The following is a 15,685-nucleotide window of genomic DNA, read 5'->3' on the forward strand; positions in this document are numbered from 1 at the left end:
TATGATCAAACTTGTAAAACAAACAAACAAACAAACAAACAAACAAATTACACAATCAAGAAGTTCAGTTCAAATCAAACGAATTTTTTAAATACATTTTTGTAATATGCTATGACAATAAAGTACAAAAGTTTTGTCTTAAGAATACTGTAAACTGAAAATTAAACGAGATTATCACAAACACAACACAGCTGGGGACACATGGAGCATTAAGTCACTGCACCAGACGGCAGCAGAGCGACATTCAGGATGCAAGCTGCCGCAGAAACCCAAAGAAGAAGAAGAAGCGCATTGCTGGAGCTGCCGCGCTGCTCTTGAACGCAACACTGTTTGCTGCGGAAATGTTGTTGAATATGTGTTATTGTTGTGAATGAAGTGAGCATGGACTCCTGTGCGGTGAAACATTTCAAGAATAGGTCGGTGAAGACTTTATATCAAGAGCTATAAGTTACGCTTAAACGAAATGACCCACACTCTTTAGTATAACAGCTGTTTGGGTTGCAAAACTGACATGTGCAGCTCACATTAGCCACAAAGGTCCGCAGCGCTGCGAACGTTAGCTAAACTAGCACAGCTAGCAACCGCTAGCTCACCAAGTTATCGGACACTGATGGTTTGAATTATGAGCTTAGGATCCTGCATACAACTCAGTAATGAGTCCTACAACGTCGTCTTTGGGGGTTTTTGATAGCTGTTGGCTCTAGCGTTAGCTTCAAGGGCTACTGTTTGCACAACCAAGGCTAACATTTAGGTAGAAAGACTCAAGATATGGCCCGAAACTTCAGCTCACATGATCAGACGCAGTACTTAAAATGAATATAGTAATAAGCATTGGTGGAATTATCGTTGACAATAGTAATTGTCCTGCAGGTTGAATTAGCTGTTTCCATGATGAACTTTGACGGTCTCGACGCCGGGATGGGTGACTATTCACCCAGCCTTCACGGGACTCTGGACGCAGGACTGGAGCCCTCCATGGATCCGCATCTCAACCCAAACCTGCTGCAGGGTGTGGAGCTGGACCCAGAGGGGCTGGCTGTGACAGTCCCCGAGCCTGTGCATCTGATGGAGGGGATGTTTTCTGAGCTGCACAGTGTGGTTTCAGAAGTTGGCATCCCAGTTACTGCAACACATTTTGATCTTCAGGAGGAAATGCTCTGGATGGGAAACCACAGAGTGAGAGTTTTGATCATGCTGGAGTGTAGATTTCTAATTTACCAATCATTGAAATACTTTTCAGCTAAGTCCTTCTGTGGTATTCCTTTACTTATTCTCTTTAGGGTCATGCAACGTCGTTCTTTGGGCCCACAATGGGCCGCTATTCTTCTTTCCAAGTACATGGAGCGGATGACATTCGACACATTCAGAGTTTGGAAACAGGCGTGTTGTTCCTTTCTAAATGCAACCTCAAGTGCTACACTCGTGGGGGTCTTGTCATGTTTGATTATCCGTAAGTTACAAAACATTAGCTGATATTGATTGTAAACAACCTGCAACTGTGAAATTCAGATTTTTTAAATTGAATTAATTGATGAAAGTTTATGACTATGTGCATTCCAGGATGGATGAGGGAGCTGATATGCACAGTCTCCTCATGACTGATAACAACACGTTGCTGATGGGCGGATTGCAAAACTACGCGGTTGAATTTGACTTGAATACTGTTCAAGAAACTCAAAAAGTGAGACACTGGGATTACATTGTCCTATCTACCTATGTGCCACAACGCCATACATGACATAGCTTGCCATATTATATGAGAATACGATCATTAACAGCAAGTGACTGACTTTTAATTGGCTTGTGCACTTGACAGTTCAATGTTGAGGTACCTGGGGTGGCAATAATGCGTCAGACCAGTCGCTTCTTCTTCTGTGGACACACTTCTGGCAAGGTAAGACTGATTTGACAATATGAGTTTTGGATGTTTGTCTGGTTTACACAACTTTTAATTTCACCCTCTGTTTAAAACAAGATAACCCTTCGGGACTTGCGCAGCTTCAAGATGGAACATGAGTTTGATGCATTCTCCGGCAGCCTGTCAGACTTTGATGTTCATGGAAACCTTCTGGCTGCATGCGGCTTCTCCAGCCGAGGACTGAACGGGATGGCATGCGACCGTTTCCTCATGGTATATGACCTCCGCATGATGCGAGCTGTTACGCCTCTTCAGGTGCATGTGGATCCCCTCTTTCTACGCTTCATTCCCACCTACACATCACGTCTGGCGATCATCTCTCAAACAGGTATTATCCAGGGACTTCAGGTCATTATACATTTTTTAGCTAGTTTGTTGGGAGAGTTTTTTCAATAAATGTGGCACTTGATTTTTTATGATAATAAAGTTTGTATTTTAGCATCACACAGCAGTGGAACTGCTATCTAAATACAGACAAGTGACAAAATAAATAAAACAAACAAAGTGTCTTCGTAAGATGTTGGACCATGTGTTTTTAGAAGCCTCTGAAGCTCTACTGAAGGGATTGGACATTATTCTTCCAAAAGATATTTCGTATTTTGGAGTTTTGTTGATGGTGCTAGAGAGCACTGTTAAACCCTTCAATCCAAAATCTCCCATAGATGTTTATTTAGGTTGAGATCTGGTGACTGTGAAAACCATAACAAATCCTCATTTTCATCTTAACTATTCAGTGCGAGCTTGCCATCGTGACATTATCATCCTGGAAGAGACTGTTTCATCATAGGTTAAAGGTGATCTTGGTAGTGATTTGCTGTGATCCTCCCCTCTAAGAAGGAACAATCGAACCCTAAAATAGTTACGAGATCCCCTCACTATAAGATTAAAGGGTTTAGGTTTTTTCTTTAATTTCTCACTTGGCTGTATGTTAGATAGATGTTCCAGTATTTAGACTCAAGAGCTTTGTCACATGCACCATGCAACATCGTTGGGTTATGCCATCTCAAATCATTAAAGGCATTTTCCTCAACCAGTTATGATTTGCTTGACACTTTATTTTATCATGAAATGTGGATATTTAAAATATAATCTGTGAATTTTTAGATTTATATTTCAAGTATTTTCTGAAATAAGTAAATTTCCATTCGGCCAACTTACAGCACATTTTGTTGCACACTGACACATCACACAAACACAGAGGCTGTGTTTGGATGACAGTGTCTCAGGAACTAAATATTATCAAAAATATCTTTATAAATATCCATATTTTGTGTTCTAACATTTCATGCCAATCAGAGATGCCCAAGCAGAAATTGTTCTAAAAATTTGATGATTTGAGATGGAATGACCCAAAATGTATTTTGTTTCCTAAATATCGGTAGCTTTGCTCTAATTTTTCAAATCCTGTATTTTTATTCAGGTCAATGTCAGTTCTGTGAGCCCACTGGTCTTGCCAACGTGGCAGACATTTTTCACGTCAACACAGTGGGCCAGTTGCTGATGAGTTTTGACGTGTCGTCCAGTAAACAAGCCTTGGCCTTTGGGGATTCGGGGGGTTGTGTGCACCTCTGGTCTGATGCTCCGGAGGTTTCGTTCAATGACTACTCTCGGGAGACAGACTTTGCTCTGCCCTGCCTTGTGGACACGCTACCTCAGCTGGACTGGAATCACGACCTGCTGCCCCTCTCCCTCATCCCCATGCCGCTGACAAGCACTGAGCCGCTGTTGTCTGACTGGCCCACCGCCCTGGCTACACCCAGCCCTAGGTAACACAATCACAACTAGTAAAAGTTGATTATGGCTACTATAGTTATTTAATAAGTCCTACATACACTGGCCTGCTGCTGGAAATGCTCGACTTTGAGACTGATGCGTCAAAGGCTAAAAGCAGCTCCTTAACAAACACGCTATGACTATTTCAGCTGATTTGGGTAATTATTCAGCCTTTGTTGAAAATGAAACTACATAATTATCACATGTTTTTTAAGATTTACATCTTGAACAGGAACCAGTGTGCTTGGGGCTGAATCTCTTTGACAAAAAGGGAAGTTGGAAAGAATTGAGAGACACACGAATGCATTGTTGACTTCCAAATGGTGGTGTGACTGTATATTATGAAACCACAACAAAAACAATAGCGGGGTGAAAAATAGAGATGTATGATCTCATCCTTCATAAGCATATTAGGTGACAGTCTGGAACTTGTTAATTTCTCTGTTCTGCTGTCATACTTGGAAAACCTATCTCTGAAAGTGATGTCAGTGGTTTTCTTTATGCCACAATAAAATCGTGCAGCTGGAGTGACCAAATCGAGACACATTCTACATTACATCATCACCTAACAGTTGTTAGCTGTATTGCTTTAAGGTAAGTGTACATCAGTATGTCACTTACACCCGAACCACATTACTTACTTCCCCTGTGGAAGAAGTAAAGCCGTGAATGGGAAGGAGAGGAAAGATTACAGACAAACAGGTCATATGAGGTGACCGTAGTCATGGTTGTGCATTTCTTTAAAAAATGAGTTTTGTACGATAATTAATTCTGGATGCACGTACCGCTGTGACAGACGTGTTCAAAGCACATAGTGTTTAAATCTGTCAAGTACTGAAGGTTCATGTGGAATAACAGTTATGGCTATTACACAAAATTCTTGGGCTTAAACGACATTTACAACTCAGGCTTCATTTGTTCAAAAAGAAAAGGGTTTGTAGAGACAAAAAGGTTTTAATTAAGATGTTGAAAAAGGCGTCAGTACTTTTTGACACATTTTTTGATACTGGGCGATGAAATGATATATAACAGCAATAGTGAATTCATCACAAGCAGTGGTAAGATTGTTTGATTGTGCCCCATGGTAATAGGTCAGAGCTGCAGATTCCCCATGTCACCTATTTTTTTTTCATGTGAGACAAAAATAGAAAACAACTTGTTGGTAGTCAGTATTATACCAGCAAGAAAACACCTTTCATTACAGCTTTTTTGTATTTGTCTGTGAAATATGTCACAGACTGTCTCAAGACTTTTGTTTCCCTTTTTTGTTTTTCCTTACTGTTGCTATTTAAGAAAGGATTCAATCTAAGAATAAGGTTCTTTCTTACAGACGAGCTCCTCCCGTGGACCCAGAAATCCTGCGCACTATGAAAACTGTTGGATTCATCGGTTACGCAGCAAATCCTCGTACACGTCCTCGAAACCAGGCATGTGAAGAAACATACATCGGAGCTACCTTTAATTGACCTTTATGCAAAAGTCCTACATTTTGAAACAGCTGTGCAAGCACATTTCTACAGATCCTACCTTGGTTACAATTTAAGTGTTGTGTAATTTCCACTTCATGCTTGCACAAACATTTTTTCTAGTTTCGGTGTCATGTTCTTACACAGATTTCACCAATTTAAAATCTATTTTGTGTTTTGGTTTCAGGTTCCTTATAAAATTAAAGATGTGGAGCTTGATTATGACAATTACAACCAGGTCCCTGAATCACCAATTGGCCGTGATGAAGAACCACACCTTTACATGGTGCCCAAAAAGTACAGAAAGGTTGGACGTGTTTTATTTCATTCTAGTTTTGGTTGATTATTATATTCGTTTGTTTGCTGTTGCTGTGTAGGAGTAATTTTGACTACTGAAATTTCAGGTGACAATTAAATACTCCAAACTTGGACTAGAGGACTTTGACTTCAAACATTACAACCGAACCTTGTTCGCTGGCCTGGAGCCGCACATTCCCAACGCGTATTGTAACTGCATGATCCAGGTAAGAAACTCAAGTGTTTTATTAGGATAGAATTAATTGGGAGAGATCATTTAATAGTTGTTGATCTCTGCTTTTTGTGTTGGCACAATAGGTATTATATTTCCTGGAACCAATCCGTTGTCTAGTGCAGAATCATTTGTGCCAGAAGGAGTTTTGTTTGGCCTGTGAGCTCGGTTTCCTCTTCCATATGCTGGATTTGTCACGAGGAGATCCATGTCAGGTAGCTGTTTTTTTGCTGTTTTTCTAGATAACAATAAGTGAATCTCTTGAGCAAAGCGCTTGGTGTTTTATCTGCCATGTTGATTTCTCAATGCAACCTCTCCCATCTCCTCACTAAAGGCCAGCAACTTCCTCCGGGCATTTCGCACCATCCCTGAAGCCTCAGCTCTGGGCCTCATCCTTGCCGATTCAGATGAGCAAACGGGGAAGGCCAGACTCGGTCGCTTAATCCAAAGCTGGAACCGCTTCATCCTCACCCAGCTCCACCAGGAGACACAGGAGCAGGAGGGTCCACAGGCCTACAGGGGAGCCAGCAGCAGGTCAGCACAGAGTCTGGAAGTATTTTTGGCACAAAGCTATTTCAGATACAAGTGAAGTGAAATCTAACCATTGTGCTGTATTTGTTGCAGTTCTCTAGGCTCCTCCGGTGAGTCTGCCATCGGAAAGCTGTTTGGTTGCGAAGTTGAGAACAGCAGTCTGTGTCGCTGTGGCAAGGAAACGGTGCGCTCCTCACTCACGTTGCTCTTCACCATGCATTACCCTGAACAGAACTCTCAAGGTGAGTCTAAGGTGCTTTTTCACTTTGAGAGGTATCAATAGCAGGGATTGACCAGTATTTTTTTTTTTTTTATCAGGGCCGATACCAATTATCGGTAATCAAGAAAACCAATAATTGGACCCAATACGCATAATACCCATACGTTATACAGTAACAGCATCTGTTATTCAAAACTACTATGAAGCTACATTGTATATTGACACCATTTATCACTCATACCTACAGTACTTCATTCTGAATATGTGTCATAGAAATAAGAGTGATGATGTCAGAGCATCACATGACTTTAGATCCCTCTCCTCTGTTTACTGAAAATGAGCATCTTCCTCATAGTCCACCGTTATTTCCTGACTCAGAGTGCTTCTGTTCGGGCTACATCTCTATACTTCTATAGTCTAGATCTGGGGTTACAGTACATAACTGACGTTGCTTCACTCTTGTCGGGCCAATCAAACCAGACTGGCTTTTCAGGTGAGGTTCCTTTAAGAGAAAAATTGAGCGCTTCATACAGACAAGAGGTTCTGCAGCAGTGTACAGGATGAGAAATGAGATGTTTTTGAACGTTAAACCTTGTTCTGGTGGACCCCAAACATAAACCTGCAAATGTGCAGAATGTGGACTCTTTAATGTAGGTTGAGCTAAAGAGGATCAAGGAAATATTTGTCGACACTAAATATCCATTCTACTTTTACTTTTCAGAAAAAACTATTAAGGAGTATGACTTTGCTGAGATCCTAAAGAAAAGCATCTGTCTGGAGCAGAGCACTCAGGCCTGGTGTGAAAACTGTGAGAAGTACCAGCCCACAGTGAGTTCCAGCTTTTATTTACATGTAGCAGCTGAACATATTAAAAACAATACATTACAGTGTGGTAACATTTTTGTGTTGTATTTCAGGTGCAAACACGCAACATTAGATGTCTACCTGATGTTCTGGTCATAAACTGTGAGGTGAACAGCGCCAAAGAGGCAGAATTCTGGAAAGTTCAGGCTGAGGTAAAAGACACCCATTTTGTTTTGTTTTTTTTACATCTGGGCAAATTTCAAATACATGTGGAAAGTTTATTTATGATTTACATTTTTATTAGTGAATAATATGTTTGTTTTTCTGTTTTCACAGTATGCTTTCAATAAGGTCATGCAGAAAGAGGCGATGGAACCTGCGAAACCTAAAGAACCCCCACCAATGCCCACTGAGTGGTGCTTGGAGTAAGATTCTTTTTGATATCGACTAAATAGTGCTGCATTGTTGATTGCTTTAATTGTTGATCAGTGTTTTTCAGTGTTCAAAGAGCGATTTAGACTAAAATAAGAAGACCTTATAGCGCAAAGTTATGCTCTGATGCTCTGACAGCCTCTACTTTTGTTTTGTTTTCCTTCAGTTTCCTTGATTTTTTTTATCTATAAAACACAAAAAAGTGTAAAAAAAAATGTTCATCATGATTTCATCCGTCTTCACATTGCTTATAACAACACCCCACAGCACGAAGCAAATCAATTAAATATCACATTAAAAGAGCTGAGATGCTGAAACAATCATATGCTTTTACTTTTGCTTAAAAATGTATTTAAAATTAAAATATTTGAATTCCAGCATGCTACAGATTTCTTTTATGGATCACGTGAACGTCTCCAAAATGTCCTGTAACTTAATTTTCACTTCACCATACACCTTTGTGCAGTGGGGAGGAGATCTGCAGCATGGAGGGCTTCACCTTTGACACCCAGGCGGAGGATCTGCGACATGTCTGGATCCCTCTCACTCTTAAGATGTCCATCAGCAAAAGTCAAGGACTGGAGATCACCAGCTGGCCTGAGGGAGAGGAGGTGAGGAAGATTAGGTTTTCAAGTGATTTCTGGACTAAACAAATGTTTCAACTTTTTTGCCTCACTCTGTAAGTTATCATCATGGCATCAAGATTTACATGCAAATAATGACATGCTTCCTTTGTCTCTTCTAGTTAAGTGCTGCTGAAGAGGCGGAGGGCGCGTCTCTCTACGACTTGGTGGTCACGGTGCCCCACGTTCTGGACGCTCGCACAGGTGGAAACTTGGTCGCCCACATCAAAGTGGGTGAGACCTACCATCAAAGAAAAGAGGTGAGTGAGGCTGCAAAGTTCTGACAAAGTGCAGTTGGTGTTTGAATGAGCATTTAAAATGATGTTTGTTTCAGGGAGTCACACACCAGCAGTGGTACCTCTTCAATGATTTCTTAATTGAACCAATTGACAAGGTAAATTATTTTCCCCTAATTATTTTGTTTCTAAAATCCCATGCTTGCAGTCATGAAAAAGTATCTTTTTTTGGTTTCCCAAAGACTGAAGCTGCACAGTTTGATATAATCTGGAAAGTGCCGGCCATCCTGTATTATGCCAAGAGGAACTACCATACCAAATACGATCTCCGCAGTAAGTTTCAGGACATTAAATCTTGATTTTTTTTACTTTTAGGTTTACTTTCAGGTCATTTGTGTTTTAATTATTGTAATTTGCCTTTTTTTCCCCCAGTTAAAAATCCCATAGATGCTAGCGTGCTGCTGACGGAGGCCTCGTTGGCTCGGAAGCAGAGGAAGAGTCACGCAACCTTCATCCCCCTCATGGTCAGCGAGATGCCGCAGGCTGGTGACCTGGTAGGACTGGACGCAGAGTTTGTCACGCTCAATCAGGTGAGTGTGTCTACGTCTTTCTGTCGCACAACATATTTACATTCACTCAAGTGACAAAATTAATCACACAAACATTATGCAAGTAGTCCGAGATTGTGTTTACAAGTACTGCAGTAACCAGAGGGCAGTACTATGAAGCAAGAATAGCGTTTGAGTGAGGGATGATGTGAGGTGGTTCCCTTTTAACCTGCTAGATCACCATGGTAACTGATGCTGCACAGCTCATCTGCTCCAAAGAAGGTTCTGTTTCGAGGTTGGGATTTAAATTGGTTGTTTAAATCACAGAGGCATCTCCCTCACTCCAAGTCTTTTTTTGATGATTCTCTATGAGTGATACAGATTCTCAGCTGAGTTAATACATTATATCTGCAAACCTGTTGTGCTGTATGTTTGTCATTCTACTGAAGGAAGCGGTGCAGTTGCAGTAGCACAAACTGAATGCATTACATTACCATGGCTATCTAAATAAATATACTGCATAAATAGCTTTTTTTATGTATGCATGTTTAGTGTACTTGTATCTATCACAGTGAATATCAATCAATAAGGTCATTTTCGCTTTGATTTAGCCAAATACTCAAGTGATTACCACATATCCTTTATTATGTCAGTGTCAGACCCAAATGGACTACTTCAATATGATGTTTAAATGAATGAAGTTTAAAGTTTAAAAGCTCTAATGTGCTGCTGTCATGTTAGAAATAGGCAGCTGCATTGAGCGTGGAAAAATACACGATTCACAGTTTCGATCAGCTTCCCTTTCTAGCGTCATTTACAGTAATTGCTTTACTTTTTACACCCCTCATTGTTTTTTTTAAATCAAAACCGCCTGTTCGTCTTGACTGAAGTAGGCGGCACATGATCAGTTCATTTTGTGTGGGAGAAAAGTGAAACGCTCCCCTTTAGGTGAGCGTGAACAGAGCCTGGTAAAGAAAATCTGCATTACAAAGAAAGTTGATAACTGCCATTGTGAAACACATTTTCTCTGACTGGAGTCTTATGTTCAGTCGAGCCGGCTCAGACAGAGAGAGCCTGGCTACGTTAAACCTGACCTATGAGGGTATGAAAGAAGCAGGCCGAGAAAAGCGTTATAAATAAAAACGTGCCAATGTTGGAGTCTACAAATGGACAAGGCAGACCCTACAACCCGCGTGTGTAACACTCAGTGGTGCTAGTATTTTGTGTAATTTTTAGCTTTTGTTGGCCTTTAAACAGAATTATTATAAGAACAAAGACACATTTCCTCTGCCTGCTTCATTGTAACATACCGTCTTAAAGGAAAACTATGCAGATTTTTTACAGATGCTGGACAACACTGTGTGTGAAGTATTGTGATACAACCATGAAAAATCTCAATTTAAAATGCTACAAGGAAATTTTGCCAACAACAGTGATGGCATCAATTTTTTGGATTTTTATTGAAAGGTAAAATATAACAAGACTTTAATATGATAACAAGGGACATTTTCTTATCCCAAGAATCTTGTTGAGGCAGTCCCCGAGATTACCACATACAAGGTTTTCTCTGGTTCTGAATGAACCGCGATAAGCATGATTGGTTCACACATTGGTTCACACAGTTGTGTGTTACCTCACATACGCTCACAGAACACTATGCACTTTCATCTTAGTTCTGATATTTTGATAAAGAAAAATGTATTATATGCTTGAATAAAGAAAAACCCCAATTAATAAACCTGTGAAGAATTTCTTTTTTAGTATCAGTTCTCGCTATTTTGATGCTGGCAAAAAATCTCTTTGTAAGAGGGCGGCTGTGAATTTCTCCATCAAGAAAAAACCCCTTTACATTCAAAGACAAACCAAACAATACGATCTTACAAGCTTTCACAGGAGTTTTTTTTTTTTAGCTCCCTACACGTCAACAGGCCTCAAAACGCAGTGCAGAGTAAAGTAATCCTGTGTATTTTCAAGTAATAAATGAGACAGGCTATGTTGGTACTGCCATGTGTCAACTGACTGTCAGAGGGAAGAGAGAACAGGAGAACACAGCTGGTATTGGTGTCAAACTGTTTCAAAAATGTAGAAATGATGTGAATGAAGAAAACTTGTGACGCCACTTGTGTAAAATTGATATCATAAACTGCCTTAAATATCAGAATCAGCGTCAGTTTGGTCTGAAATTTCTAATATATTTAGTACAATGTGGTGATGCTTTTGTATCAGTTCTTTTGTAAATCAGCTTGTTGTGTTGATACACTTTAACTAAACTTGAGCCCTCCATGCGTTCGTTGGCAGGAAGAGGCAGAGCTGCGCAGTGACGGCACCAAGTCCACTATAAAGCCCAGTCAGATGTCGGTGGCCAGGATCACCTGTGTGAGGGGTCAGGGGCCCAACGAAGGGGTTCCCTTCATTGATGACTACATCTCCACTCAGGAGCAGGTGAGACACTGTGCACCGAAAACACCAGCAAGACAAACAATGTTTAAAGACTACCATTGAGGTATGACACCTTATCTCTGCGTGTATCATGTCTGCTTTATTGTCATCAGACTGTTTGTCCTTTTGTTGCTGTTGATGATGCGCTCATTGATGTAATGATACACTTGATGAGTCTCAGTAAAAGAAAGCAGGACGAACTGTTAAAAGCTCATTCAACAGAGAAACACTTGTTTGACCTGCAGGCAGTTCAAGCAACTCTGGAAAGTTCTGAATTGAGCAGCACATCATTTATGAGAAGAGAGAGGTTTACCTTTTCCTGCTCAGATTGCTGAGCTTGTTTACTTTTCATGTGTCCAGATGGACAAGAGAAGTCTTGATTCATTAGCTTTAATGAAAGCTGCAGAGTAAATATTAACCTTAAAGCAGTACAGCACCTTTTCATTTTACTCCTATAAAACTGCTGCTCTTGTGTACCGTAAGTCACTGGCAGTTCCATTATTTATGATAGGAATATGTAAATCTTACATTTAGCTCATCTATCTAACAAATCTGATCTTACTTTAGTTTCAGGAACTTAAACTAGTTACAGCACATCAGAAACTCCCAGACTCTAGTCTTACAGGACTCTCAAGCCTGATGCTAATCTGTTTTCTGACACAGAAAACTTTGCTTTGGAAGTAGCAGTGATATCGACGAATGTGCTGATCTGTTCAACTTCACACGAGTTTCTGTGATATTGGTTGAATAAAGTTCTACAGGAGTCACATACGGCTGGCAGATCATCTGGTTTTAATAAGTTCAGTTAGCTCAAATTATGTTTATTGCTTTTATCTGCAAAAATCTCATTACAAATTCAGCAGCCATTTTTTTGTGTGTGTGTGTGTGTGCGTGTTAGCCATTTTAATACTAAAGTTTTCATTTGTGCTTTTGAAACTGTTTCACCAAAACAAGTTTCCCCTGTCCCTTTTGTGTAGAGACACAGGGTGCGTTCCAATATACATACGACCATACAGTATAGTATGCCAGAAACAGATGTAGTGTCTCCTCTCCTGATACATAATATGTCAGATGCAGTATGCATGCTGTCCTATTACCTCTAGTTGGAAGTATGAGACCAGCCTGCTATTAAGGCCATACTGACCCACAATCCTCTCTGCAGTCACCTCACATATGTCACAGTGTCTCGTGCAAGTGATAAACAAGCTTGGGCCACCGAGAGCACACAGACCAATGACTCCTTTGTTTGTACTACAGACTGTGACGGTAAAATTTAGGGCACAATATTATGACAAAGTAGTGTGTCTCACTTGTATGCATACTGCATTAAACACAACATACTTTCTAGGAGCAGCTGTAGTACATACTTAAAGTAAAAAGATAAAGTGTGTGATTTGGAACACAGCCACAGTCACAGCATCCTTCACTCAGTTCTGACCAAGATGATTGTAACTGGTTTAAAGAAACAGCGAGCCAGAGCTTTTTGTTCCCCTTTAGCAGAATGATATTAAGGTACATCTGGAGAAGCGAAACTAGCGCACCACTAACTCTTGTGACTGTTTGTGCTTCCAGGTGGTCGACTATTTGACACAATATTCTGGAATCAAACCAGGAGATCTGGATGCAAAAATTTCCTCAAAGCATTTGACCACTCTTAAGTCCACCTACCTGAAGCTGCGCTTCCTCATCGATACAGGGGTTCGCTTCGTTGGTCATGGCTTACAGAAGGACTTCCGTGTTATTAATTTACTGGTATGTAATTTCTCAACAGCTGCACATGTTTTATTTAAAGCACTGTAAATGCATTTTCAGTCTTCTCACTGCAGATTTTCTGTTTGAGCAGCAGTGACTCAAGATTGTTTATTTGATGTTTTTAAGGTTCTGAAAGATCAAGTCATTGACACTGTCTACCTGTTCCATTTGCCACGCAAGAGGATGATTTCTCTGAGGTTTCTTGCTTGGTACTTTCTAGGTAAGTCAAAGTGAAAAAGGTGGAAGTGACTGATACCAAAAACCCAAACAAAACAGAAAAGCAGCAGACAGGGCTGTACTACGAAGCACGTTTGACATAGCCAGGCTTCCTTTGTGTTAGCTCACTTGACAAAACCTCAAATCCCACTCAGAGATAACAGGCATCGTGACGGTGGTTACTGACTTTCTTTGTTAGCCAGGTTACTTTGCACAAAACTAACCAATCATGTGCCACCTACTTCAGACAAGAGGAACAGGTGGTTATAATGGAATACTATGAAGAATATAAAAATGTATTAAAGTGGACAAACATGCTATGACTGACTAACATTGGCCCAGCTTGATCATCGCCTTGATGACTTGAGTTGGGGAAAGGAAAACACTTCTCACAGCAGACATAAATCTGAAACTCTAACCAGAACCTCATCTGGAGCAGGTTAGTTGAACAGCATCAGTTACCATGGTGATCCCGCAGGTTCAAAGAGAGACACCTTCATGACATGAAATACTGGTTTTAGGCTCAACGTACGTCATGAACCCACTAACTTCAGTAGTGCAACCTTGAGGCAGAGGTCTGCTCTCAGTTCCTAGCAGATCGTCTGACTAGTCTTTCCTGATTGTCCTTATCATTGTGTTCACAGACCTCAACATCCAGGGGGAAACTCACGACAGCATAGAGGATGCACGCACAGCGCTGCAGCTGTACAGAAAGTACCTGGAGCTGAGTCGTGGAGGCGGCAACGACGAAGTGAGGAAGATCCTGAAGGGACTCTATGAAAAAGGCCGCCAGCTGGACTGGAAGGTCCCAGATTCAGACACTGGAGATGGTCAAGGTAGCCCAAAAAGTACGACAGAACACTGAATTAGATGTAGTCTGAACTTAATAGTGATGTATAAAATGTCATACTGAGTTTTAGGTGGGAGGGCGTTATCAGAAACGGTCTGAGTGGACTGAACACACTCTGTTTCCTTCAACAGGCGCTGCTGTGTTTCCCTCTGTGATGGGGCTCTGAGCTGCACCGCGACCGACGCTCCCACCGATTCTCCACCAGTGTCACATTTTATACTATACATTGTGTACGGTGTTAATGGAGGTCTGTACAGTCCACTTTTCATTACTGAATCGGGGAACTGTTTTAAACATACCAAAATGTTTACTTAGGGTTTTTGGAAAAAGGAAATGAATTTATACTTCATGATTTTGAACCCTTTTTTTATGGTCTTTTTTTTGCTTCATGTAAATAAAGAAAAACTTATCTTGAACTCTGTAAGATACTTGGTGTTTGATACCAGGAAGTAGGAAATATATTTTCCACAAACACATGAGAGTCGTCTTTCAAGTACACCACCCCTCGTGTTTTTTCAGAGAAACCTATTAAAATTGAACTGTGAATTTAGCCTTATCTGTTTCCTAGCCTTCTGTGAAATTTCTAGCAAAGTCCTATTAACATCTGCTTTCAGATTTCATGCCATTCCAAATTGGCTCAAAACCTTCAGCAACATTTAAAACAAACATTTACCGCACAATTTCAGAATGTGAAATGCCTGTTTGAGTAGATTTATTAATTTGGGTTTAATCCTTTGTGCTAACGGTAGACTTTGTACTTGTAATCCAGTAAACTTTCTGTTGAATTCAGTGAATTTTTTCACACAATCTGCCAGCTGTTCTTTCTGATGTGCTGGAAAAGACGGGAAACAAAGTGGCTCAGATGTTTCCAACACTTTTTGAGTGAGTTCTGTGCACGTTTTGTGTGCAGAACAGAGGAAAAAGGAGTTGGAGGAGAAAAGATGTAATGGTATGCTTTCTAAATATGCTAATTGTCAACAATCTTTCTCCAGAATCACAGACTCCACCTTTAACAATCTTAAAAATTAGAACCACTACAAGAAAATGTACATTTAAATAAAAAGGCAAGGATATTTATAAAATGTAATGCATAGTAAAGAGAGCATATTTCAGTTTTTTGGCTTGTGACCAAAAGGACTGTCTCGTTGGGCTCGTTGTGATGTCTCAGATGTCACTACATTGTTAATAGCTCCACTAAAGAGACATTTCAGCTCTGACCTTCACTGGTGGTTTCACTAAAAACAAATAGTAAAAATATGTTTAATATTTAACAAAGCAGTGCTTAGAAAAATAACTAAATAATAATTAAAACTGATTTATGCTGCCTAACTTGGTTATTTTGCTTTTC

General features: G+C 40.3%; 1 protein-coding gene across 2 annotated transcripts; it reads left to right on the plus strand.

Moving 5' to 3' along the window:
• The first annotated feature begins 339 nt into the window (after positions 1–339).
• Positions 340–14,887, plus strand: pan2 (poly(A) specific ribonuclease subunit PAN2). 2 transcript variants are annotated; one of them, XM_008293716.1, is made up of 26 exons: positions 340–416; positions 871–1,176; positions 1,281–1,450; positions 1,561–1,681; positions 1,817–1,894; positions 1,976–2,246; positions 3,339–3,684; positions 5,022–5,118; positions 5,345–5,464; positions 5,562–5,681; positions 5,773–5,901; positions 6,021–6,220; positions 6,311–6,459; positions 7,159–7,265; positions 7,355–7,453; positions 7,578–7,666; positions 8,140–8,284; positions 8,419–8,556; positions 8,631–8,690; positions 8,775–8,865; positions 8,965–9,122; positions 11,379–11,522; positions 13,092–13,271; positions 13,398–13,491; positions 14,132–14,335; positions 14,469–14,887. In XM_008293716.1, exons 2-26 carry the CDS (start codon positions 889–891, stop codon positions 14,501–14,503), a joined length of 3,633 nt encoding a protein of 1,210 aa, XP_008291938.1. In that variant the 5' UTR covers positions 340–416; positions 871–888; the 3' UTR covers positions 14,504–14,887. The 2 variants fall into 2 exon arrangements, with proteins under 2 accessions (XP_008291938.1, XP_008291946.1); XM_008293724.1 differs by having other exon boundaries at positions 14,132–14,323.
• The last annotated feature ends 798 nt before the right edge of the window (positions 14,888–15,685 follow it).

This window comes from Stegastes partitus, unplaced genomic scaffold (genome assembly GCF_000690725.1).
Source record: "Stegastes partitus isolate 25-593 unplaced genomic scaffold, Stegastes_partitus-1.0.2 Scaffold20, whole genome shotgun sequence".
NCBI classification, from domain to species: domain Eukaryota; kingdom Metazoa; phylum Chordata; class Actinopteri; family Pomacentridae; genus Stegastes; species Stegastes partitus.

What these genes read in the sequence shown, in the direction of transcription:
- pan2 (XM_008293716.1), top strand. Translation starts at nt 889, where the DNA reads ATGATGAACTTTGACGGTCTCGACGCCGGGATGGGTGACTATTCACCC. An exon ending in CCCTGAACAGAACTCTCAAG is followed by an intron (nt 6,460 to 7,158) that starts GTGAGTCTAAGG and finishes TTTACTTTTCAG; the next exon opens with AAAAAACTATTAAGGAGTAT. An exon ending in TCTGGAAAGTTCAGGCTGAG is followed by an intron (nt 7,454 to 7,577) that starts GTAAAAGACACC and finishes CTGTTTTCACAG; the next exon opens with TATGCTTTCAATAAGGTCAT.